General features: G+C 46.7%; 1 protein-coding gene across 1 annotated transcript in view; it reads left to right on the top strand.

Moving 5' to 3' along the window:
* The window catches only part of UBR4 (ubiquitin protein ligase E3 component n-recognin 4), a 130999-nt gene that overhangs the window by 14068 nt on the left and 92211 nt on the right, over positions 1-24720 (top strand). Inside the window, exons 9-28 of the mRNA XM_068967896.1 lie at positions 545-669; positions 1277-1336; positions 1434-1624; positions 5088-5187; positions 5316-5453; positions 6246-6363; positions 7168-7355; positions 8540-8699; positions 8815-8900; positions 14697-14866; positions 16106-16388; positions 17031-17166; positions 18077-18156; positions 18654-18782; positions 19512-19694; positions 19829-19951; positions 20050-20279; positions 21651-21772; positions 22757-22854; positions 24452-24609. Coding sequence (XP_068823997.1) covers positions 545-669; positions 1277-1336; positions 1434-1624; positions 5088-5187; positions 5316-5453; positions 6246-6363; positions 7168-7355; positions 8540-8699; positions 8815-8900; positions 14697-14866; positions 16106-16388; positions 17031-17166; positions 18077-18156; positions 18654-18782; positions 19512-19694; positions 19829-19951; positions 20050-20279; positions 21651-21772; positions 22757-22854; positions 24452-24609 — 2878 coding nt within the window. The remainder of the gene's footprint in view (positions 1-544; positions 670-1276; positions 1337-1433; positions 1625-5087; positions 5188-5315; positions 5454-6245; positions 6364-7167; positions 7356-8539; positions 8700-8814; positions 8901-14696; positions 14867-16105; positions 16389-17030; positions 17167-18076; positions 18157-18653; positions 18783-19511; positions 19695-19828; positions 19952-20049; positions 20280-21650; positions 21773-22756; positions 22855-24451; positions 24610-24720) is intronic.

A 24720-nucleotide genomic window follows, 5' to 3' on the forward strand; every position in this document is an offset into this window, starting at 1 on the left:
CAGTTGCGTCCGACCCTTTGCGACCCCACAGACTGCAGCATGCCAGGCTTCCCTGTCCTTTACTGTCTCTTGGAGTTTGCTCAGATTCTTGTCCATTGAGTCAGTGATGCCATTCCTTAGCTGGATACGCCACAGTTTATTGATTGGTTTATTGATTTATCATTGATTATTAGAGGACATCTTGATTGTTCCCATTTGTTGACAGTTGTGACTGCAGGTACCATACACATTTGTGTACAGGTGTTTGTGTGGGTGGAAGTTTCAGCTCGTCTGGGTAGATATAGCTGGGAGTGTGCTTGTTGGATCATGCGGTCACACTTTTTGCTGTTGTTCAGTCGCTCAGTCGTGTCTGACCCTTTGCGACCCCGCGGGCTGCAGCACGCCAGGCTTCCCTGTCCTTCACTGTCTCCCGGAATTTGCCCAGACTCATGTCCACTGGGTTGGTCCCTGGTGGGATTTCAGCAGTCAGATCAGGGAATTGCTTGTGGGTGGTTGTGTCTCTGTGTTTCAGTTTCTTGGAGTGTGTGTCTCTTCTCTTCCTCAGGTGTGAGTGTGGCAACTTGCATGGCCATCCTTCACGTGGGCAGTGCCCAGCAAGTGCGGACAGGCTCCACGAGCTCCAAAGAGGAAGACTACGAGAGTGACGCTGCCACGATCGTCCAGAAATGCGTAAGCTCTGCCGCTGGGGACGGGGAGCCCTGCATATTCAGTCAAGGGAATATGGCGGCTTCCACTTTGTTGCTCGCTAGAGGGAAGGGGATGGAGTGCTCTCTGTACCCCTCCGCCTTGAGCGGTCGGCCTGAGAGGTAGGCCTCCTGCTTGTTTGTTTGGCAGTTTGGTTGGCTGTGCAGGAAGCACTGCGACTTTGTGGTGGCGGTGAACTTTGTGAGAGATGAGTCACTCAGTCAGCAAGTGTATAGAACGGCTTGCGGTATTGGGTCAGTGCACCTTCAGTGGAGGCAGATGTTAGTTAGACACAAGGGTTTTTGAAGACACAAGTGGATTGGATGAACAAGTGTGATAGAAAGTGATCAGACGTGGTCCTGGGTATGTTGCTTTAGATGGGGTGGAGGGGACACGTTTGAGAAGGTGTTGTGAGCTGAATGAAAAGACAGAGTCAGCGTCACATGAGGATCAAGGAAACTGATGAATCGTGCCATTGGAAGTGGCTAGAGGGTACTGAAGTCTTCAAGCTAGCTGTTTTGGGTAGGAGTTAGCGTTTATAATGAGCTGTGTCACCTTGCTCAGATTGCTGTGTGTGTTTACTTTTGGACAGCTTGAAATCTATGACATGATTGGACAGGCAATCAGCAGTTCCCGCCGGGCCGGTGGTGAGGTAAGATGTCTCTGCCTCTGCTTTCCCTGTAGTCTCTAAGAGGTGTAGCTTGTGGCCTCTCTGTCTGTATGTATATATTTTGTGCCTTTTTCAACAGCACTATCAGAACTTCCAGTTGCTGGGTGCCTGGTGTTTGTTGAACAGCCTTTTCCTCATACTGAACCTCAGTCCTACTGCCTTGGCTGACAAGGGGAAAGAGAAAGATCCACTGGCCGCTCTCCGAGTCAGAGACATCCTTTCTCGTACCAAAGAGGGCGTGGGCTCGCCGAAGCTGGGGCCCGGGAAAGGGTATGTGTCCATTTGATGCCACTTGTGTTGCGCTCTCCTGCCGTTGTCTGTTGATGGGGAGCTGGTGTCACTCCTGTCATCTCCATAGCAACAGGAAAGTTTGCCTCCATCCAGTGGATGTGAACAACGAAGATGACGACTGTAGTTCACTGTCTGTATAGCGTAGCTATGTGACTTCGGGTAAGTCGCTCATTCTTTCCAGTCTTGTTTCCTTCTCTGTAAGAGGGAGAAAATACTCGTGTAATACACGTTTTAGGACTTCCGTGAGGCCCCAGCTAGGGAAGAAAAGTGCTTCTCTTTTGTAAACTGGGCTCGCTTGACTTGGAGTTGCTTATGCACTTGCACGTTTAACCTTTAACGTGAGGATTCGGTCTGGCCTCATAGCTTGCTTACTGAAACAGTTGCTGCTGTTTTGATGAAGTCTGGACAGAAACCCTTGCTTGCCAGGAAAAAGTTAGAGACATGATTTCTGTGTTGTTGAGGTTTCATTTTTGAAGCCCAGGCTTATTTCTGGATTTCATTTATTTTTTTCAGTGCTCTATCCAGGCATTGAAGTGCTGCTCAAAGCAATCTCCTTGACTTTATAGAGTTTTGTTTTCTTTTTTTAAAAATAGCATGGTTTATCTGAGGCTGCGCTGCATCTCCGCTGCTGTGATGTGCAGGCCTCTCGTTGCCGCGGCCTCTCTTGTTGCAGAGCACGGGCTCAGGAGTTGTGGTGCGTGGGCTTAGTTGCCCGGCATGTGGCATCTTCCTGAGTCAGGGATCAAACCCGAGTCTCCTGCACTGGCAGGCAGGTTCTTTACCACTGAGCCACCAGGGAAGCCCTGGAGTTTATTTTTTAACTGGAGAACAGTGAGCAATCAGTAGTTTTATAACAAACAGTAGGTTTATAATTGATTATCATGGCCTGAGTGCTGGGAAGAAAAGCCAGAACAAGGGGTCAGGAACCGCCAGGGCCTGTTGTTTTAGTTAGCATGGTCGGGAAAGGGCTCTGAAAACAAGATGTAGATGTGAAGTGACAGATGAACCTCGAAAATATTTGAGGTAGAATTGTTCAGGTCTCGAGGTGGAAGTATGGTTGGCGTTTTGAAGGATCAGCAAGGTCAGAGTGTCTAGAGCAGAGAAATTGAGGAGGAGAGTGGTAGAAAATCCAGTCAGAGAGGTTACCAGGGCCAGATCACCTTGGGCCAGGTGTAAGCTGTAGGTATGAGAGGGTTTGCAAGAGCGGAGTGATAAGATCTGAGTTGTTACTGACTGAGAACCCAGCCCCCCTGCAGAGAATAGACTGTATGTAGGGTTGTAAGGCAAGAGGGAGCGAGAACAGGCGGGAGGCTCACGCCTCTGAGCAAGCGAGGAAGGGTTTGGAGTCTGGTGGTGCTGGGAAAGGCAGGGAGAATGAGTCATGTTGGAAAATGATAGGATTTGCTGGTGGCTTGCATGTTGAGTGTGAAAAATATATCAGAAGTTTTTGGCATGAGCATCTGGAATTGTGTAATTTACTGAGAGAGGGAACACCAATTTAGGAATAGATTGAGTGACAGGAAGGGGAAGAAATGAAGAATTTCATCTGGGCCATGCTGCTTTTGAGAGGACTGGTAGGCTCTCTGTGAGATGCTGAGTAGGCACTTGGGTATGTGAGTCTCGAGTTCAAGAAGGAAGTCGAATTCTGGACCTTAGCAACTTATTCACTACCTTCTCTGTCCCAGGCTCTGTATGAGTTCTGGAATGCTGCGGTGGACAAACAAAATAGACGTTCTGAAGAGAGAAGCCGATATTCGTGTAAATACATGTCAGATTGTGTCTAGAGAGTATTATAATAAGGGCATTTGACCTGGCTAGAGAAATAAGGCAGGCTTCCCCGAGGAAGTGTGCTGAGCTGGAATCTGAAACAGGCATTGAGATAGTAGGCAGTAGACACCAGGCAAAGTGGGGAGGTAAGCCTGTTCCAGAGAGAGCAGCGGTTTGTGATTTTTGAGTGTCTGTTGTTATACTTGGCATTGTGAAGGAAACAGAATGCCAACAGGTATATCCTTGGAAGCTGAAGAAACGTATAAAAAGTAGTTGTAGTTTCCTGAGGTTTAAAAGGAATGTATATACATTGTGTAGGTAGCAAGTCATAAGAAAGCAAAAAAAAAAAATCATCAAAAAATCATCTACCACCCAAATTGGTAGACATTCTTCCAGACATTTTTCTGTGCACATATGTTAAACAGATATCTTTAAGAAAATAGGGTCACTGATGCTACATATTGTAGACACTTTCAGTGACACAATTCTAGATCTGTGTTGTTAACGACTGATGGTATTCCGCTATATAAATACGCCATAGTTAACCGATTAACTTTTCAAACACTTATTTAGGTTGTGGCATATATCTTGTTTTAATAAAGTGTACTTTAATAATCCTTCTGAAGCAAATCTCTGTGCACTTGCTCAGTTATCCCCTTGGCGTCAGTTTCTAGAAGTTTGATTGCGTGGACAAAGGCATTCTGATCTAGTAATGGCGCTCTGGCATGCGCTCCCGGCTATGTGGGTTACGCCGCTGCCCGCCGTCCTCTCTGCTAGTGGGTGGCTTGGTCTTCCTGTGCGCTGATCCCAGAGGGGAGAGCTGTCCCTGCAGGGCTCTCACTGCATTGTGTGGAGTCCTCCTGTGATCGTGGTCATTTTCGTCCTGCCCGTATCATTTGCTCCAGTTTCCCCTTTGGTGTTTATACTTTCTTCTTACTGATTTACGGGAGCTCTTTGTATATCAGATATACTAACCCTCTGTTGTGTGGTCATTTGAACAGAAAGAGAAAGTTCTACTCAGATTTAATGCAGAGCTTTGTTTTTATTCTCTCCTGTCCAGATATTTTGTAAAAGTTGCTAGTTTTTAGCCTTTTCTTCTCAAAAGAATGACTTTGTGAAAGACTCATTTCCGTGTTTATTTTTGGCCGTGCGGGCCCCCTTGCTGCATGGGCCCCTCTGGCTGTGGCAGCCAGGGGCTTCTCTTGGGGCGGCGTCTCTTGCTGTGGGGCTTGGCCTCTACAGCACAGGCTCCCTAGTTGTGGCACGCATACTCAGTTGCCCCTCGGCATATGGGATCTTCCTGGACCAGGGATCTAACCCGTGTCCCCTACATTGGCAGGAGGATTCTTATCCACTGTGCCACCAGAGAAGTTCCCGAAAGAATGGCTTGTAAATGTCAGTGTTTTCACCTGACCCAGTAGCTTTGAATTGACAGTTTAGATTCCAGAGTTTCTTCTAGTCCAGTTCTTAGCCTGAGGCCTGAGGCTCCCTAGGCAGTCTGTAGGTGGGCTTCAGGGAGAGTGAACTTCTGGAATTATGTGTAGATTTTAAGTTTTTGCAGTTTTTTTCACCCCCTGGGGAAAGGTCAGTAGATTCTTAAAGGGCCTCACAATGGCAAAATCCATGATTGTAATTTGTTGTCTGAAAGTTTGTGTTTCCCTTTTGCTTTGTGTAGGCATCAGGGCTTTGGGGTACTCTCAGTAATATTGGCAAACCATGCCGTCAAGCTGTTGACGTCTCTTTTTCAAGACCTGCAAGTGGAGGCTCTGCACAAGGTGAGGGCTTGTCCTCAGAATCAGCATGGGGGCTGCTGGCTCCTCTTCTGGCTTGTGTTCGCTTGAGCCATCAGATCAGGTGCTTACTTCCTGTTGAAACCTGACATTAACTCTCTCTTTACCTTCAGGGCTGGGAAGCGGATGGCCCCCCTGCAGTCCTGAGCATCATGGCTCAGAGTAGCTCCATGCAGAGGATTCAGCGGCTGATTGACGCTGTCCCACTGACGAGCCTGCTGCTGACACTGCTCTCAACTTCCTACAGGAAGGTGGGTGGGGTCACGCTGCTGAGAGCCTCTGAGGCCTTCTTAGATATCCTCCTTAAAACGAATGAGACGGACTGCGTGCCTTAGTCTTTGTAAATGCGTCATTTGTGGTAATGGTTTTGAAGATGAAAAAAGCTCCTAATGATTCCAGAGATTTGAATTAGGTATTGATTATCAGGACTTCCTGGTGGCTCAGACGGTAAAGCGACTGTCTACAATGCGGGAGACCCCGGTTTGATCCCTGGGTTGGGAAGATCCCCTGGAGAAGGAAATGGCAGTCCACTCCAGTACTATTGCCTGGAAAATCCCATGGTGGGCCCTGGGCAATTTGTGACAATTGGCCTGCTGAAACAAAACATAGAGGACACTGGAAAACTTCTTTTTAGTTCTTGTCCAGAGTTAGGGTTTTGGAGTGTTTTTATAGCAGTGGTCCCCAGACTTCTTGTCACCAGGGACCTGTTTTGTGGAAGAGAGTTTTTCCACAGATCAGGGATGGTGTTGAGGGTGGGGTGGGATGGTAGTTTGGGGGTGATTCAAGCGCGTTACACTTACTGTGCATTTTATTTCTATTATGTCACCTCCATCTCAGATCATCAGGCTTTTAGATCCTGGGGGTTGGAGACTCCTGTTTTAGGATAAAGCTATGAGAGTCCTGAAGGGAGCTATTAGGAGAAATAGTTCACTTGGATTTAGAAAGAAGAGACACAGAGAAGACTGTTCACGTGGTGACAGGGCCGAAGGAAGGTGGCTTCATTTTCGGGGTCACTGATTCCAGAATCCTCGCTGTTTTCCCAGGCATGTGTCTTGCAGCGCCAGAGGAAGGGCTCCATGAGCAGCGATGCCAGTGCCTCCACTGACTCAAACACCTACTACGAGGACGACTTCAGCAGCACGGAGGAGGACAGCAGCCAAGGTAGGCACCCCCGCCCTCTCCCGGGGCCCAGAGCGCAGCAGGACGCGCCCCGGGGCTTCCACTCACCGCCTTCGCTCACCGCCTTCTCTCACCGGCCCAGCCTGGATCTTGACCGCATGTGCCCTTAAAGGTGACCTGGTCCTCAAGAGTAAGTGGAGGTTGAAGACTGAGTGAGTGGAGCCACCGCCAGCAAAGCTCAGATTGCTCTGGTTTCTTTTCCTCCGCAGTCAGGACACTTCTCACTGGTTTTTGTCTCTTTCTACACTGACTCATGTGGTGAACTCCCTCCTGCTTGCTGGTTCCTAGTAACAGGCTATTAGTACTAGTAATTAGACCAGGTTGCTAGTAACATTCCCTCCTGCCTTGGTGTGGAGAGAGAGTAAATAAAATAAGCATGTCAGGTTCTCTCTATCCAGGTTTGTGGGAACAACGTATGTAGTATTGCAAAAAAGTTCGATTCTTATCTGGGGGCTTACAGTTGATGACAAGTAAAAGTTTGTGCTTGAGAACTTTTGGCTTGTTGCCAGTAAAATAAAGTGAGGTGATTTCTATTCCTTCCTGGGGTTCTTCTAAAACAATGTTGGTCTTGTTGAGGTATAACTTACACAGAGTAAAGCACTTCATACACTTGCTGTATACATTTGTATGAGTTTTGACAACTTTATGCCACTATGTATCTTCCACCATAATTTAGATACCTTGTATTCTTTTTGACTCAGGCACTTTTACAAGGCAGGTGTACTGAAACAATTTTAAAAGTGGGTAACTTCTGTTACTTTGTTAACTTTTCTCTTTCCCTGTTAGATGATGACAGTGAACCTATCTTGGGGCAGTGGTTTGAAGAGACCATCTCCCCCAGTAAAGAGAAGGTGGCTCCTCCGCCTCCTCCCCCGTCCCCTCCCCTGGAGAGCTCGCCTCGTGTCAAGAGCCCCAGTAAGCAGGCTCCTGGGGAGAAGGGCAACATCTTGGCCAGTCGCAAAGATCCTGAGTTGGTAAGAGTGGATTTCTGAGTGGGAAAGGAGAAATGGGGAGAAGGCGTGTGAAAAGCAGATCATTGGAATAAAACCGTCTTGTATGTTGAATCATTAATTTTCTAAAATTAATTTATTTTAATTGCAGGATAATTGCTTTACAGTATTGTGATAGTTTTTGCCATTCATCGGCATGGATCATTAATGTTTAAAGACATTTTTACTTAGGGCTTAAGTATATTGATTGTGTTTCATTAAATAACTCTTGTACTCCTGATGGTGTTTCTCTGATTGAGAGTTAGTAACATAGGGTTTAGGGTTATATAGAAGCGAATTGAGTCCTGCTTCTACTGCGTTTACTGACTTTATGACTTCAGGCAAGAACCTGAATTTCTCTGAGCCTGTTTTGTCTCCTGTTGTATGGGAGTGATTGTGCCTCCTGAGAGTGTTGTGAAGAATTAACGGGCCCGTCGCCTACGTCCAGCATGTCATAATTGAATGCTAACTGTCTGTGCAACCAGTGTTTGTGGGTGGCACACTGTCATTCCCTCTTCTGAAGCCCTATCGGTAAACAGGTCAGATACGATCTTGGCTTTTATACAGCTTAGTGTAGTCAAGGTTATGGGTTTAAAACATTTACATAGTAATTCAGCTTGATTCAGTTCACTCTAGTTAAATTATTACTATTCTTTTGGTCACTGCTGTGCAGCTTATGGTATCTTACTTCCCCGACCAAGGATAGAACCCAGGCCCTTGGCAGTGAAAGTGCACAGTCCTCACCACTGGACCGTCAGGGAATCCCCCAATTTAATTTTAATAGAGAAGTGAAGAGCTGGGCATTCCAAATGTGTATAGTGATAATACAGGCTTCAGAATTGAATATGGCAGTAATATCTTAGAGCTGGACAAAGACAGGAACTTAGAGGAATGAAAGAGGTGAGCCCGTCTACTTGCAAATCCTCTGTCTTTGTGCAGTACTCTGTGAAGTCAGTTGTATTAAATTGACACACCATTGTCTGTAATTGGTACAATCACATGAGAAAGGCTGCCGCAATTAAACTTAGTCACATTGTCAGTGACTGAGAGCCTGAGTCTGCGAGTCACCCTGTTCACCGCGTGAGGTCTGCGGGCGCGTTTCATTTGTGTTTGGGGTCTGTGGGAGCTCGGCTCATGAACCTGGTGTGACCTTTATGTGTTCTTTCCAGTTCTTAGGCCTGGCTTCCAACATTTTGAACTTCATCACCTCTTCCATGCTGAACTCCCGGAACAATTTTATCCGAAACTATCTGAGCGTATCTCTTTCAGAGCACCATATGGCCACCTTGGCCAGTATCATTAAGGAGGTGGACAAGGATGGGCTCAAGGGTCAGTAGACAGGAAATGCGCCTGGCGGGCATTTTCCAGCAGCGTTTGGCTGCTGGCAGGGTGGTGCACCGCATCAAGTAGGTGCTTGAGTAATTGGTTTTCCCGTGTCTTCAAGGTGCATCAGATGAAGAGTTTGCGGCCGCCCTCTATCACTTCAACCACTCCCTGGTGACTTCGGACCTTCAGTCGCCTCACCTGCAGGTGTGTGCACGCTGCGACGGTGCAGGCCAAGAGCTCTCTGCTTCTGCGCTCCGTAGGCTGCACTTATTTCTGTAGCTCGGGAACAGTTTGTCTTGGGATCCCCTCCCTGAAAAGAGTGTTGAGAGACTATTCTAGGATGTCCCTCTGCCATAATTAAGATCATTTCAAGAATATGTGTCCTTTATCTCCAACTCACTCAGTAAGTTTAAAGAAAAGGAAGAGCTAAAAAACCCACTCCTGATAACTGTCCTAGTATAAAAGTAAATAGACAAGGGGATGTTTTATTAAAAAATAATAAATGGCCAACAATGTAGGAAATGTTAAGCGCCATTAGTAATCTGAGAAATATAAATTAAAACGCTTATCTTAAAAGAATCAGTCAAATTATAGGAGGTGGGTGTTCTTTTGGTTCTTAGGCCTGGCGTCCAACATGTTGAACTTTTATCACCTCTTCCATGCTGAACTGTTGGCACAGTTTTGTCTGAAACTATCCAAGTGTATCCCTTTCAGAGCACGGTATGGCTGTGTTGGCCAGTATCATCCAGGAGGTGAACAAGGATGGACTCAAGGTCCATGATATGCTCCCATAGACAACCCGCCACCAAAATCAAGTCTAGGATCTTGATTGTGGAATTCTAAAACCTGTAGCTTTCTTTTCTCACTGAAGTAGCTGATGCCTGGAATCCTGAATCTTAAATTCCTCACTTCATTAGTTTCATAGATGTATTTGCTTTGGCATTTAAGGAATATTTTAAAATTTAAAGTTATTTGATTGCTTTTAGCAATGGCATCACATTCTGTGCAGTTTTGAGGCATTTTTCACTTAACATTATTTAGTACTTTATTATCAGAATTTGTCTACGCGTTTGCACATTGCTATAGTTTTTGTTTTGACTGCTGTATGTATTTCATTGTGTTTGTGACTGTACCAGTTTGTTCGTGTCCCTTCTGTTCCAACTGATGAACATTTGGGTTGTGTCAGATATCATTGTTATTCCAGGTGTTGTATGATTTTATTTTTAAAAAGGTTAATTACTTTGGCTGCACTGCCTCTTGCTGAGTGGGGGCTGCTCTGGTTGCCGTGCGGACGCTGCTCGTCGCGACTGCTTCTCCTGTGGTGGAGCAGGCGCTCCTGGCGTGCGGGCTTAGTTGCTCTGCAGCACGTGGGATCTTCCTGGACCAGGGTTCAAACCCATGTCCCCTGCACTGGCAGGAGGATTCTTAACCACTGGGCCCCCAGGGTGTCCTGCTGCGCTCTTTCTTGTGCGTACCCCCTGTATGTCCCCTGTTGCAAGTGAGTCTCTTGGGAATATAAATTGAAGTAGGATTGACAGGTTGTAGAGTCTGTGGCCTTAAGCAGATGATGCCAAGGTGCCCTCTGTTGTAGCACCAAGGTTTTCCCTCACTAGCAGTGTGCCAGGGGTATGGGGACTCACATTCTCTCCCAAGATTTGACAGTGTCATATCCTGATAATAACTTGATTAACATAATTAGAGCTAGTGTTTCTCAGTCTTTAGTGTGCATAAGGGTTCCTGGGGAATTTGTTAAAAATTCAGATTCTCAGTTAATGTGACCACGCCCGCCACCCAATATTTGCCCCCAACTCTCCCCAACCAACCCCAGTAGAATTTAATTTGGGAGATCTCCAATAATTAGCTCTAAGGTTGTTAATGAAAATATTTTTGTTACTCTTAAGATTATTTCAGTGGTTTCTCAGAATCAAAACACAATTCAAGGACTTGTACTTGCCCCCAAAGGGGCAAAATCCAGGAACTTATTTCATGAAGTTAAAAAATTGATTCTCACAGGGAATTGGTCCCGTGGCTAGGGTTCCGCGCTTGCCCTGCAGGGGGCATGGGTTCCCTGATCAGGGAACTAAGTTGCAGCATGGTGCAGCCAAAAAAAAAGAAAAAATTCTCACAGTCCCAAGCTATCTGATAAATCCTGAGGCATTTCTTTTGCTGTTTAAAAAGGTAATTATAAAACCTATTTATGCTTACCTACTGGTACATGGGGAAAAATTTTTTTAGCAGGAAAGAGACTATATCAATAAATAGAGTAGAGAAGTTATTGACCTGTCTAAGGTGAAGAGCAGAAGATGCTTCAGTTATGATATTGCCTGCAGTAACTTCTCAGAGTGAAGGGTCAGCGTTTCCTGCCGAAATTACCAGCTCCTCGCCCAGGTCTGACTTTATCAAGAGAGGTTCCAAAGGTGATAGATTTGCACTTTTCTTGGCTGAACTTTTATGTCCAAATAATGGGGAAGGAATATTTTTCTTTAGAGAATAGGGATTCTTAAGAATCCTGTGATGATCCTGCTCTCTTAGCATTTTAAAAATAATTACAGACATTGTGTGGATGTGTAGCTGGGCTGCCCATAGCTGCTGACACTGCAGAGGAAGCCCTCAGATCTCCATTTTTCATTCTGTCTCCAGGCATGGGACTGTAAACTGTTTCCCATACTTCACTGCTTTGAAGGATAGTCATTGTAACCTGTCTGCTGTTGAGTCCCCTTACCTTGGATATTATTTCTTTGGAATAATGTGCAAAGTTGTCTTACCCAAGATGCCTGATTTAAGTTGCCAGATACACAGTGTCTTAATAAAATGTTTTGTTACTGTTAATGTTTAATACTATATTTAATATTGCATGTAAAATTATCATAACTGAACAATACTGTTACTGTGGTGATCTAGGTTCATTTCATGTTTCAGGTACTGTTACAGGAACTGAAGAAATAAAGATGACTTGAGTTAGTGTGGCTTCATGAGAAAGGGAGACAGGGAGGATGAAGGACCTAGCGTAGAGATCATGGGGAATTGTTTGAATGAGGTGAGAGATAAGGAGAGCTTAAGAATCTAAGATACTGCCAAATTTAAAACCCTTGAAACCCAAATGAGACCAGCAGGATGCTCTTGTCTTAATAGAAATTGGGAAATCAGGAAAGAGAGTTGGTTTTGGGGTAAAAGGAGTGATACTGAGAACTCGGGCACGCTCTTCCAGGTTTAAGCCGACTCAGATGGTACTTACTCACGTGCCACTTGCTTTTTCAGGCTCCCTCTGTTACACATTTTGTTATTGAGGTACAGTTGATTTACAGCGTGGTGTTAATTGCTGCTGTATAGCAGAGTGATTCAGTTATGCATATGCGTCTTTTGTAGTGTGTCCTTTTCCATTACAGTTTATCACAGGATATTTAGTGTAGTCTCCTGTTCTGTGCAGCAGGGCCTTGTCTGCCGTCCTCTGTGAAGGCTTGCGTCCGCCAGCCCCAGCCCCACCCCACCCTCTACCATCCTCTGTGAAGGCTTGCGTCCGCCAGCCCCAGCCCCCACCCCACCCCCCTCCAGCCCTCTCCACTTTGGCAGCCCCCAGTCTGTCTGCTGCGTCCGTGATTCTGTGTCTGCTTCACAGACAGGTTCGTTTTTGTCAGATTTAGATTCTCCGTGAAAGCGGTGTCGTCGGGCGTTTGCCGCTCTCTTTCTGGCCTCCCTGGGCGGGGTGCTCTCTGGTTGCGGCCCTGTTGCCGCCGCAGGCGGCGCTGCTCCATTCCTGCTCGCGGCTGAGCGTGTGCACTGCTCTCGTTTTCACTGTCAGCCGACAGGCGTTGACATTGCTCCACGTCTCGGCTGTTGTGAGTGCTGCTGGGACCCTAGGGCTGTGTGCTTCTGTTTGAACCGTGTTTTGTCTGAATATGTGCGCAGGAGCGGGGCTGTCGGGTCATAGTTGTGCTTTTAGTTTCCTGGGAACCTCCACAGTGTTTCCCACAGTGACGACACCGACTCACATGCTTGTGGTCACTTCGTCACAATTACTCAGAATGATCCTTTGGGTTCTTTAGGTACAGGAGGCATGATTTGCCATTTTCTGTTCTTAAAAATGAGTCAGTGTCAGCCCTCCAAAATGACTTTTAGGTCCTTGCAGTAGGCGAGCCTTGGAGTTGTTTGCAGTCAAGAAAATGGAATAGCTGAAGGTGAAGCTCTCCTTTACCGAAGGAGTAAGCTGAAGACAGTTAGCAGAGGCATCGTCCATGTGATTGTATTTTTCCCTTTGCCGGTATGTTAGATTCTGTAGCCCTTTCAATCAAATGAGAAAAGCTGTATTATCAGTATTTTAAATATGAATAAAATAGTCACCATTACTGCTTTTGAAAAAAAAACACCACCACTTTAAATAGTGAAATTTTGAGGTGCCAGAGGGATGAAGATGTCTTAGAAAATAGTTGGAAATGTGAGTCTGAAATTTAGGAGTTAAAAAATGAAGACTGATACTACAGCTTTGGGGATTGCCCACTGGGAGGCCGTTGTTGAAGTGATGAGAAACAGGGAGATGGGTCGGGGCCAGCAGGAGAAGGGAGGCCGAGGCTCACCTCAGGGGTGCCGGCGCGGGGAGCGGGGGGGAAGGGTGCTCGGAGGGTGTCCGGATGCGTCGGGCCGGGGTCCGCTCCGTCGTGACTCAGACTTGCTCCTTAGGAAGTCGTCAGTGCGAGGGGTGGGGAAAGCCGGTTCCTGAGGAGTGTTGGCTTGCTTGTTACGGCTCTGAGCCCTAACCCATCTGGCACGAGGCAGACAAGCTCACTTAGAGGTGGTGAACAGCAGAGAACAGACGGCAGCCAAGTCCTCTCGCCGAGTTCCTGGTTTCAGTGCTGCCATGCTTGCTTTTGTCGCCGTCCACACAGAGGCATAGCTTTACAGTTGTTACGAGAACATCGCTGTGTCCCTTGGTTTCTGCGTTTTCAAGCTTGATGATTCTGTGTCTGTGTGTGACGCAGCTTGTGTAGAGTATGTTTTCATGCTTGCTCGGTCTTTGTGGTTGCCACTGCTGTGGCTGCGTGTGCCTTGGTTTTATTTTTTGTTACCAGTAGTGCTCCAGTTAAGACTTATGCAGTAGAACAGACATGTTTATTTGTGTTTTGAATTGTTTTCTTGAGTCAGGAACAGAAAAGTTAGTCATCATGTCTTTGCTGAGCGTGATGGTTAAGAATGTGGGTTTTAGAGAGAAGCCTGGCTTGTCACTTGGCGATCTTGTGGCTTTGGTCCTGCTCCTAAGCCACCCTGAGCCCTGGCCCTCATCAATGCAGCGGAGCACACCCCGTCTGCTGTTTCCCCCTGGGCGTTCAGTGTCACAGTCTCCATACAGCACTTGCCCCGCGTGACCCGCCAATACATGAGAGCTATGTGCGATATCCATGCCTTTTTGAACATTTTCGAGGAATAGGGTCCTCTTGGATGTTTTTTTTACAAGAGTATAATTTAGTTTGGCAGACTTCAAAATTTATCCTATGTCCTGAGGTAACCATGATTTGTGTTTTCTAAAGCCAAATGAGAAAGCAGGCATTTGTCTGGTTTTCCGTTGGCATCCTGCTCAGTTTGTGTGTGTGTCTGAGGAGATAAATTGCAGCTTAGATGACTGAGCTGAAAGTAAAGCTCATCTGAAAGCCACGCTACAACTGGAGGCAGAGACTGCGGCCTGATTAATTCTGGGTGCCGCGACATCGTTGAGGCGAGATTTCTCTGCTAATGCTATTAATGCAGGTTGCTGGCCCTCTTAAGTTGTTGGAGCTCCCCCTTTGGAGTGTTATTTGTGGTACGTAGCTGACTTGAAAGAGAAACTGTTAGCTGTTACAGCTGAAGTTTGAAGTTTTCTTTCAAAGACACAGTGTCCATTGGAACTGACCCTGACTCTGCTGTCTGCATGCGCGCCTGCTTTTTGGGGGCAAGGACTCTTTGTCAGTGTTAAAAAGCAGCCTCCTTCCCTGCCTGTTTCCCTAATGGCCTCTTATGTGTCTTTCGTGTTAGAACACACTGTTGCAGCAGCTGGGAGTTGCTCCTTTCTCTGAGGGCCCATGGCCCTTGTATATTCACCCTCAGAGCCTCTCTGTGCTTTCACGCCTCCTGCTCATCTGGCAACATAAAGCCAGCGCTCAAGGTGACCCTGACGTCCCTGAATGCCTCAAAGTTTGGGACAGGTAAGATAACTCCAACAGAAGCCCTACGGAGAAGGCTGCTATTTAAAATTTGTTTGACTGATTTGTAGTTCATCTGTGGCCCTGAGATGGTACTCTGATGATAGGCTTAAAGTGTCAAGGGTGGGAGTATGTTTCTGATGGGGGGATTTGGGAGGAGCTGGGGGGCTGTTTAAAAAACAGATATACATAAACTAGGATCTGGAAACAGAATCTTCCCTTTAGCACATGGAGGATTTGATTCCAATTATGAGAGAGAACCTGAATCCGGAACATAAACCAATTTTATCCTGACCTGGTTTTTTTTTGAAAAGGAACAGGGAGGCCAACTCTGTCTTTGGTTATTTTGCTTTCGACACAAAACCACTTAGAGTGACTTGCAGTCTTTTTTGGACAACTTTTAAAGAATATTTTTACTTGGGGGAAGCTCAGATTAATCATCTAAATCCTCTTTAGATGGACCTATATTTGCCATTTTTGTTTACATGGTTGGGAGTCTTCAAAGCAGTTAGTTTTCCTAAAAGGCTTTGTTTTCCTCTTTCCCAGTCCATGATCAAATAGCTCTACTGCTGGATTTGAGAAATCATAAACCCCCGTGAATGCCAGACGTGCACGATACGAATCGTGCAGAAAGGCTAGAAGGTGGAGGGTAGGGGAGTGGTGAGGGAAACCCTTATTAGAATACACGCCTCTCTCCTGAGGGCCAAAGGCAGAGGAAAGAGCTGTGGCATTCTTTCCTCGTTTGCATGAAAGGTTTTCTCACAAGTTCTCTAAATAGTGTAAATTTTGTGCTGCCTTTTAACGCATTGAGCCATTTTCACCTGTTACCATGTTGTGATTTTTAACCTGTAGTATGAATTCTCAAAATGAGAATTGATCTGTAGAATCAGTTGATAGAGAAAAAGGTAGTTGAATTGTTTCTGTCTACCCAGATTTATTAAAGAAAAAAAAAAGCCACCTTTTGGAGAGCTTGTAGTTCTTTTTCATTGTCAGAAATGGCAGCGTGGGAGTTAACACTGCTGTGGCCACAATTAATGTTGTTGAAGGGTTGTTGAAAATGCTTTTGTGGCCAAATCTAGTTTTTTGGTAGCCAAGATTCAATTTTTATCTTCTCATTGCATGTAGCTTCTTGCCTCCTTTAATTTGTTCTCTTGACGTGCCTTTTCTGGCACTGGACACTGTAACTCTTGGGGGATGTTCTGACTTTTCCCACCAGACATGTTCTCCTCTCCTCTGTGGTAGGTTTTTGTCGACCATGAAGCAGAATGCTCTGCAGGGGGCGGTGCCCGCTGAGACGGAGGATCTGAACGTGGAGCACTTGCAGCTGCTGCTCCTCATCTTCCACAGCTTCTCTGAGAAAGGCCGGCGGGACATCCTGATGCTCCTTGTGCAGATCGTCCAGGAGCTCAGTGCCAGCATGGATGCCCAGATGCGCTCTGTGCCTCTCATCCTGGCTCGCCTGCTTTTGATCTTTGATTATCTGCTTCATCAGTACTCCAAAGCCCCCGTGTATCTATTTGAGCAGGTACAGAGGAACATGTTCTTTTTGCTTTACAGCTGTTCCTGAGGTCTTTGTTATTCTCAAATTATCATGTCCCAAACCAAAGTGACCTGTTCACTTGAGGTTTCAGGTGTCCATTGTGGTGTGTTTAAGTACCCCGAGGAAGACCCCTGGGACTTTGTCTCTGTGCCCACACTTTATGTTTAGCCAGAAACGATACATATGAATTTATTTCATTTGATGTGTTTATTGAAATTGGATCATAGGTTCTGTTCACAGGTGTCCTTTTTTGAACTGCCCCACTTTATGTGTGTTGAGCACAGCGCTGTGAGTGTCAGGCCTCAGTTAGTTCACTAGTGGTTGAATGATGGTCGAGCAGTACATTTTATGGATTAGTAAATTGCTTTGTTCCAGGGAACCAAAATGAGAGTGGGAGGGCTGTTTACGGATTATTGCAGTCAGTGTTTCTGACAGTGCTGCATTACACACTGTTGCCTTCATACTCTGGCAAAAAGATGCTTTCCAGAAGAAGTCACAGAAAAATCTAAAATTTTCTTTTGGTTAAGTTTCCCAGACTTTGCTGTGTCAGTCTGATATCATGCCTGGAGTGAGAAGCAGAATGATGACTGTGTCTCTTTCTTAATTTGAATCTTTGTGTTTTAAAAGGTACAGCATAACCTGCTTAGTCCTCCTTTTGGGTGGGCAAGTGGATCCCAGGACAGCAGCAGCTGTCGGACGACCACCCCTCTCTATCATGGGTTCAAAGAAGTAGAAGAAAACTGGTCTAAGCATTTTTCATCAGGTCAGAGAGAAGACTGTCGATAAGAAACTTCCTGATTCTCATGGGAGGGGCTGAATTTGGAGCTTGGGGCATCCTTGAGAACCTTTGGTCATTGGTGTAGTCTCAGATACCTATGGATTCAAAACTCTTGGTGGAAACAGACCCTCACGTATCCCACGTTTATTTAAAAGCAAAAAGAACGTCTGAGATGTGAGAAGCTGGAACCCTCCGGTCCTAGGGTGCAGCATGTGTGCTCTTGCCACTCCGGGCGATGGAGTGTAACTCTCCCTCAGGGGCATCGCCTCACCGAGAGGCTGGCTTCTTTGGGCCTGGTCTGCAGACAGTGGGAGCTGTGGTCTCTCCCCAGGGTTTCACACATGGCAGTGGTCTGTGCTTTTGATAAAGCTCCTCTTGTGTGCATTGCACGTGTTTGCTTTCATCTGAGGATTGTTAAATATAAAGTGTATTCGGTGGACATGCTTATCAAGCCCTAACGTGAATTTATTATCACTGGGATCTCTTAGTGGTTGGTCCCTTTGACATGGGGGAGGCAGCATTGAAGGCTTCCAGTCTCATGCTACAGTTTTGCCGATTCACGTGGTGATCATAGAATAGAAGTTAACTCCTGGAACAGAAGTTGTCAGCTGGGGGTGATTGTACTCCCCACCCCCACAGGGGCCCCGGGGCTGTGTCCAGAGACATATTTGGTTGTCACAGCTGGGAGGCCGCTGCTGGCCATCGGGGGGTGGGAGCAGGATGGTGCTCAGGATCTGTTGTGCAGAGGGTAGTTCCCCTCAGCAGAGAGTCATCTGGCCCAGAGTGTCAGTGGGTCATGCCAAGCTTGGGAAACCCTGGTCCAAAGTGTCTTAGGTTTCATACTTGTTTGCCTTAAGAGTGGAACCGTTCTTTCAATAAGCACATTGCTTTTCAGATGCTGTCCCGCAACCCAGATTCTACTGTGTCCTGTCCCCAGAAGCCTCAGAGGATGATTTGAACCGACTTGATTCTGTGGTACCTGGAATTTAAAAATCCCATTTTGCATGTGGGTTAGGTGGTGTCCACCAAAATCAGGCTATTAGGAGGAAAGGGAATGATGTAACTTTCTATAAGGAGTGAATTTAGTCTGTACTAGGATTTGAGCTTTTTCTAAAAGGAAAGTGTTGTTTTGAGATTTATTTGCTGGGCTCCAATTTGGCAGTAGGGGATGTCCTTCCTGGCAGTTGACACCTCTGACAGATTATTTCTAAAGACTGTCTGTGTTAGCCTTTTCACAGGCAGCTATTTTAACGGACAGAACAGTAGTTTCACTCCAGTGCCTGCACTTGTGTGCTCGCAGTATGATCCATAAGCTGGGCTGGTCCGTGAGGGGGACTCTTGCTGCAGTGAGGCATTAGTGACTATTGGGAGTGAGCTGCTCGCCAGTCCTGAGGCTAAGTGGTAGTGTATGGGTAGTAGGAAAAACTTTCACAAAGTAAGAGAAAACGATTGACTGTCTTTCTTGATATTAGGCCTGCGATGTCCTCTTCTCCAAGCTCGTCAAGTATGATGAGCTGTACGCTGCACTGACGTCCCTGCTGGCAGCTGGGTCCCAGCTTGACACAGTCAGGAGGAAGGAAAGCAAGACTGTGACAGCCCTGGTGAGGCCATGGCAGCCTGGGCTAAGGAAGAGCTGGGCGCGCTTCTGATTACTGGGGAGCAGTCTGCCAGGAATTTCCTCCTGGGATCTCGGCAGCTGCTTTTGCTTTTCTCTTTGGTTAACATTGAGAGGAATGTGGCTTTGAGAGGAAGGGTCACCTAAGTTCTTATCTCCTGAGTGCTGGTTGATGTATGATGTTGGAAGCCACACACTTGAGCTTTTTTTGTGGCCCCATGAGTGTGTCTCGTACCTGTAGAGTTCATAACGGCAGTTAAGGCCACAGAGGGGCCTGCTGAAGGCAGTGTCTTGCTCTCTTTCAGTCACTTGGTAAATTACTGGGGAGCCAGGGACTCAGAATTGCTTTCTTAGCCTGTGAAATGTACAGAATGTGGGACAGATTTTATATGTATGTAAAAGGTGTCTTTTACCATTTTTTGCTTTGGGTGTATTCTCTGGGAAGACCCAGTGAGCTGACTTAAGAGCCAAATCTCAGTTGAAAATTGGGACTGCGCCCTATTCTGCTTTAAAAATTATATTGATATTTGGGTCAGTTTTTATTGTTAGGGAGATCTTGAAAGTGAAAGAGTGAAGTCGCTTAGTCGTTTCCGCATCTTTGCAACCCCATGGACTGTAGCCTACCCGGCTCCTCCGTCCATGGGGTCTCCATGGGAGATCTTGAGGCAGTACCCAAAACTCCTGCCTCTGAGGTTGCTGGTTTTGCTTCTTGTAGGAAGCCTGTGCCCTTCAATACTGCTTCTTGATACTGTGGAGGATCCTGGGCGTTTTGCCACCATCGAAAACTTACATGAACCAGTTGGCCATGAACTCGCCAGAGATGAGTGAGTGTGACATCCTGCACACCCTGCGGTGGTCGTCCCGCCTCCGGATCAGCTCCTATGGCAACTGGATAAAGGTACTGCTGAGCCCGCTGCTGTGGGGTAGTAGTCAGCAGGCTCTGATGCGGGAAACCTAAGTGTAAGGCTGAGGGGGAAGCCTTAGACCCTGCCTGTTTTGCTCTCCTGAACACTTTTTTCTTGCTGTAAATAGGACCACCTTATCAAACAGGGAATGAAGGCTGAACATGCTGGTCCTCTCCTAGAACTGGCATCCAGCAAGTGCAGCTCCGTGAAATACGATGTTGCCATCGTAGAGGAGTACTTTGCCCGACAGGTGTGTGAGCTTGGGGTCCGTACTGGCAGAGCTTGGCTTACACTGTGGGTGTTTTTTTTTTTGCCACGACTAACTAAGATCTTGGGTCTCTTTTAAAGATCTCGTCCTTCTGTAGCATCGACTGTACCACCATCCTGCAGCTGCATGAAATTCCCAGCCTGCAGTCCATCTACACCCTGGACGCTGCTGTCTCCAAGGTCCAGGTCTCTCTGGACGAGCACTTCTCTAAGGTGGCCGCCGAGACCGACCCGCAGAAATCCTCTGAGGTCACCAAGAACCTGCTGCCCGCCACGCTGCAGCTCATTGACACCTACGCCTCTTTCACCAGGTGGGGCAGGCCGCCTGCCCAGAGATGTCGGAGATGGGGAATGTAAATGCTTGGGTGGTTTACCTTCCTGTGTAAATATTTTCTAGCATTTTTCTTGTAGGGTGCAAAGAGAGGTAATGCAGTTTTTCCAAACACTATCTATCTTTCCTGTTATTCACTGAGGCGAAGCTCTTTAAGCCTCATGGGACATAGGCAGAAAAGACGTTTCCCACTCATTCATCGTTCTGGCTGGGTCGGGCCTCAGTTGCAGCCCTCAGGGCCATCCTCGTGTCCCGGGGCTCCTTCATTGCGGCGTGCGGGCTCCGGAGCCTGCGGGCTCCCTACTTGCAGCGTGTGAGCTCTCTGGTTGTGGTGCAGGGCTTAGCTGCCCTTTGCCACGTGGGGTCTTAGTTCCCCGACTAGGGGTCAAACCCTCGTCTCTTGCATTGCAAGGCAGATTCCTAACCACTAGACCACCAGGAACTTTGAAATCCTGAGGAAAACCTTTTCTTAATGAGTTAGAGAGTATTTTGAAACCCAGTCCTTTCTATAATAAACATTGCAAACTGCACACCCTGTAGACTTCCTTTGTTTATTTTGCATTGTGTTTAAATATTTTAGAATTCATTTTCAGTGCATAAAAATTGGTAGTTTATTCACCATTCACAAGATGTCTGGCTTTTCTTCCGTTGGAAGGACGGCAAAACTGCGCCTGTCTTCCCATGTGACAGAGCAAACCGCTGCTAAGGACTGGGTGCTTCTCCTTCGCTCTTCTGACCTGGCCCCTTTTCGCTCATTTGCTGTTACTGGTCCCTGTAGGATTTCACTCTTCAGTTCCTGTTTTATGGGACGTTGTTCCTGACAGGGACTTGGAGCATTGTAAAACTTCACCTGTCTTTCACTGTGAATGCCTTGCAGTGGACAGAGGACTGTCGCTTGAGGCAGACTGTTTGGACGGGGGTGAGCAGTAACCTTGAGCAGCAACGACGACTGCTCGCTACGGGCCAGCTAGGGCTCCAGGCGCAGGGGCATAGCAGCCGGCAGCGCCGATGAGCCACCGCCCGTGAGAGTGTCGAGGCACGAATCGGCCCATGGCTGACAGTGCTCGCTCCTGAAGTGTCGTACGTTTGTTTTTCTAAAGGAAAAAAGAATACTTCTCAGAGCCTGTGATATGTACAATGCCTGAGGCCAGGACAAGTAGGGTAGATAATGTTTTGTGAGCATTTCCAAGGATGGCATGTACCCAAAGGGGCAGGCGCCGTCAGCTACATTTAGAGGATCAGGAAACTGAGCTACAGGTTCTCCATTTGTCTAGGGTTGTTTTTTTCCCCTAACCAGAATGTCACTAGGTGTCTTCAGCTTTGGCATATAGCTCCCTCTTTTTTCCTCCAGAGCCTATTTGCTACAGAACTTTAATGAGGAGGGATCCACGGAAAAGCCTTCCCAGGAGAAATTGCGCGGCTTTGCTGCGGTTTTGGCTATCGGCTCTAGTAGGTGCAAGGCGAACACTCTGGGTAAGTGAACGTGCTTTTGAATAAGACCGCTAATGCTGGTGTGGCTGGCAGCGCTGCTCCTCTCCCTGGCTGCCCGCCCACCACAGTTACCATTTATTGGGGTCTTCCTGTGTGTCAAGCATTGACATAGGTTGATCTGTTTTGACCTTTGCAGTAATCCTATGAGGTAAGTTTTATTATCATCCCCCATTACTCATTAGGAAACTGAGACTTAGGTTATTTGCCCATATCCTACATTTTGCAAGTGGCAGAGCTGGAATCCAAGCCAAGATCAGTTGGTACCAAGGCGTTAAGCTCTTTGACTGTTGGAAAGATCTTTGTTCTCCTTTCCATTTATAGAGATTAGGAAGACTATTGAGCTACTGCTTTGTGCTTGGGAAAACTTCTTCCTTGTGTTAGGAATGGTCTGGTAGAAATTTGGGATGGGAAATCAGAAGGACTTGAGCAGGATTGGCGTTAAGTGCGATAGTTACCCTTTAAAATGTACAGGCATTTGTATATGCCTGCATTTCAAGGTTTAAGTACCCTTTTAATGTTCAGATAGTCTCACTTTTAGAAATTTAATTTCATTACTTCATTGACTACTGTTTTTAACGTGCACTAATGTTCCCTGCCCTCAAGATCTGTGTTATGGAGAAAAGAGATGGAAGTGCTGCCTGTTCGTAGAGGGTCTGGATGTTGTGTAGTGACTCACCCTCACTTTGCGTCTTGTGTTCAGTTGTCCTCTTTACTCCAAGGTTAGAGAGTGAATATGAGGGGGAGTGAGAATCTTATAATTGAGATTGTTAGTTGTTAAGCAGTTAGTAGTTTCTTGGACATGGTGCTGCTTTTAAACACGCTTCTAAGCTCTCTTAGTAATTATTTTGACAACCTGGACTGTAGTGTGTTTCTCTCTGCATTTGGGGTTGGCTTTTAAAATGCTGTGTGTCCTTCTCCCTCTCTCTCTTTCTTGTGATGATTCCTTGTCCTTTCTGTTGCCTCCAGGTCCAACGCTGGTTCAGAATCTACCATCATCAGTTCAGACTGTGTGTGAATCCTGGAACAATATCAGCACCAACGAGTTTCCCAACATTGGGTCCTGGGTGAGTGTCCATCTGTCCGGGAGTAGAACTTTGGAGCCCTGTTTGGTTTCTGCGTTCTGTTCTTATTCTTTAGGCTTAAGCTGGCTCCCGAGAGATCTTACCGTGCCGCAGTAGTGGTTTCCGTGGCTGAGCCCGTAGTCAGGTCCTTGAATTACCCAAATGATACTCATGATCACTTTGCCAAGCATAAGAAGTATGTAATTGTGTTATAGGATAACCACTTTATTACAGTGGACTCGAGCAATACAGGGCTGTGAATATCATATGTCCATCTATACACTGTTGTTTTCACTGAGTCTAGGCTGCAATACTAAATGGTCTATGGCTGGTTGAATCCGTGGATGTGGAACTGCACGTATGGAGGGCTAACTGTAATGTGTACATGGATTTTCGACTGCATGGATGGTCAGCACCCCAGCCCCTGTGGTATTCGAGGATCAACTGCTAGGACCCTCAGGTTCTTCATCTGTTAAACACTGGGAGGTGAAGATCAAGGATATTAGATGGAAAGTGCCTAGCACATTTTCTGGCACGTGGATTGTCAGTAAATGTTAACTGTTTCCTTTCCCTTTTAGGTTATATGTCAAGAACCTGCTCCTTCTGTCATAATTTTATGGGGTAGCATTTAAGTTCTCTAGGCTTTCAGAAGACTGTTGAATCTTCTGTCAGTTCCCTTGATCTTCCTGTGTGCTGTCCTCAGACTAACCTCTGTTAACAGATTATTGTGTTATTACAGTTCTTTGGAAAAACCAAGTGTTATAATCTTATTATCCTTGCTTTGTAATCGTGACCTCTGTTTACATCACTCGGAGCTGTAGTGCAAGAATAATTAAGATATTTGTAATGGGGAACCAGATGCATTGTGAAATCCTGATCTTTCCCTTATTAGAGGCAAACAAGCATAGTTTTAATATTAAATATAATATATCCTAATTCTTTGAAAAGTGGTATTGGGTGTCTTAACTTTGTAGTAACTAAATTTTAGCTCAGCTTTACCTTTTGTTTAAAAGACCTGGTTTCCCTGTGGCTGCGCCGGCTCCTCCTTGCTGTGCGGGCTTCTCTCTAGTTGCAGTGAGGGGGACGGCCCTTTGCTGTGGCACGCAGGCTCCTCACTGTGGTGGCTTCCCTTACGGAGCTTAGGCTCTGGGGGATACAGGCCTCAGGAGCTGGGCTCCCAGGCTCTCGGGCACAGACTAAGTAGTGGTGGCACGTGGGCTGAGCTGCTCCCGGGCGTGTGGGGTCCTTCTGGACTAGGGTTCGAACCAGTGTACGCTGCACTGTGAGGCGGATACTAAACCGCTGAGCCACCAGGGTCACCCTTTTAAAATTTTAACTCGTACTAACTAAAATTTGGTCACTGCTTCCTTCATTCACTCCGCTCCACTCCCTTCATTCACTCCTCTCCACTTCCTTCATTCACTCCGCTCCACTCCCTTCATTCACTCCGCTCCACTTTCCTTCCCAGGGTGACTCAGAGTGTATATTGAATAGAGTCCCTGTCTGTGAACCCCAGTGGGGTCTTCGATTTTCTCTTTGCTCGTGTAAGCATCTGGAGATGGATGGTCTCTCCATTTATGTCTGCTTTGCCTCCTTTCAGCGCAACGCCTTTGCCAATGACACCGTCCCTTCTGAGAGCTACATCAGTGCTGTGCAGGCTGCCCACCTGGGGACGCTCTGTGGCCAGAGTCTGCCCCTGGCTGCGTCCCTGAAGCACACCCTCCTCTCCCTGGTCAGGCTGACTGGAGACCTCATAGTGTGAGTACCAGCTGCGTAGTCCTGAGTGCTCTTTGCACCTGCGCTCTGTCATAGCTGCAGGAAGACAGTGAGAGTTACATTAACTGCGTGGTAGTGCTTGTTTTGCCTGCT

Source organism: Capricornis sumatraensis, chromosome 3, assembly GCF_032405125.1.
Source record: "Capricornis sumatraensis isolate serow.1 chromosome 3, serow.2, whole genome shotgun sequence".
NCBI classification, from domain to species: Eukaryota; Metazoa; Chordata; class Mammalia; order Artiodactyla; family Bovidae; genus Capricornis; species Capricornis sumatraensis.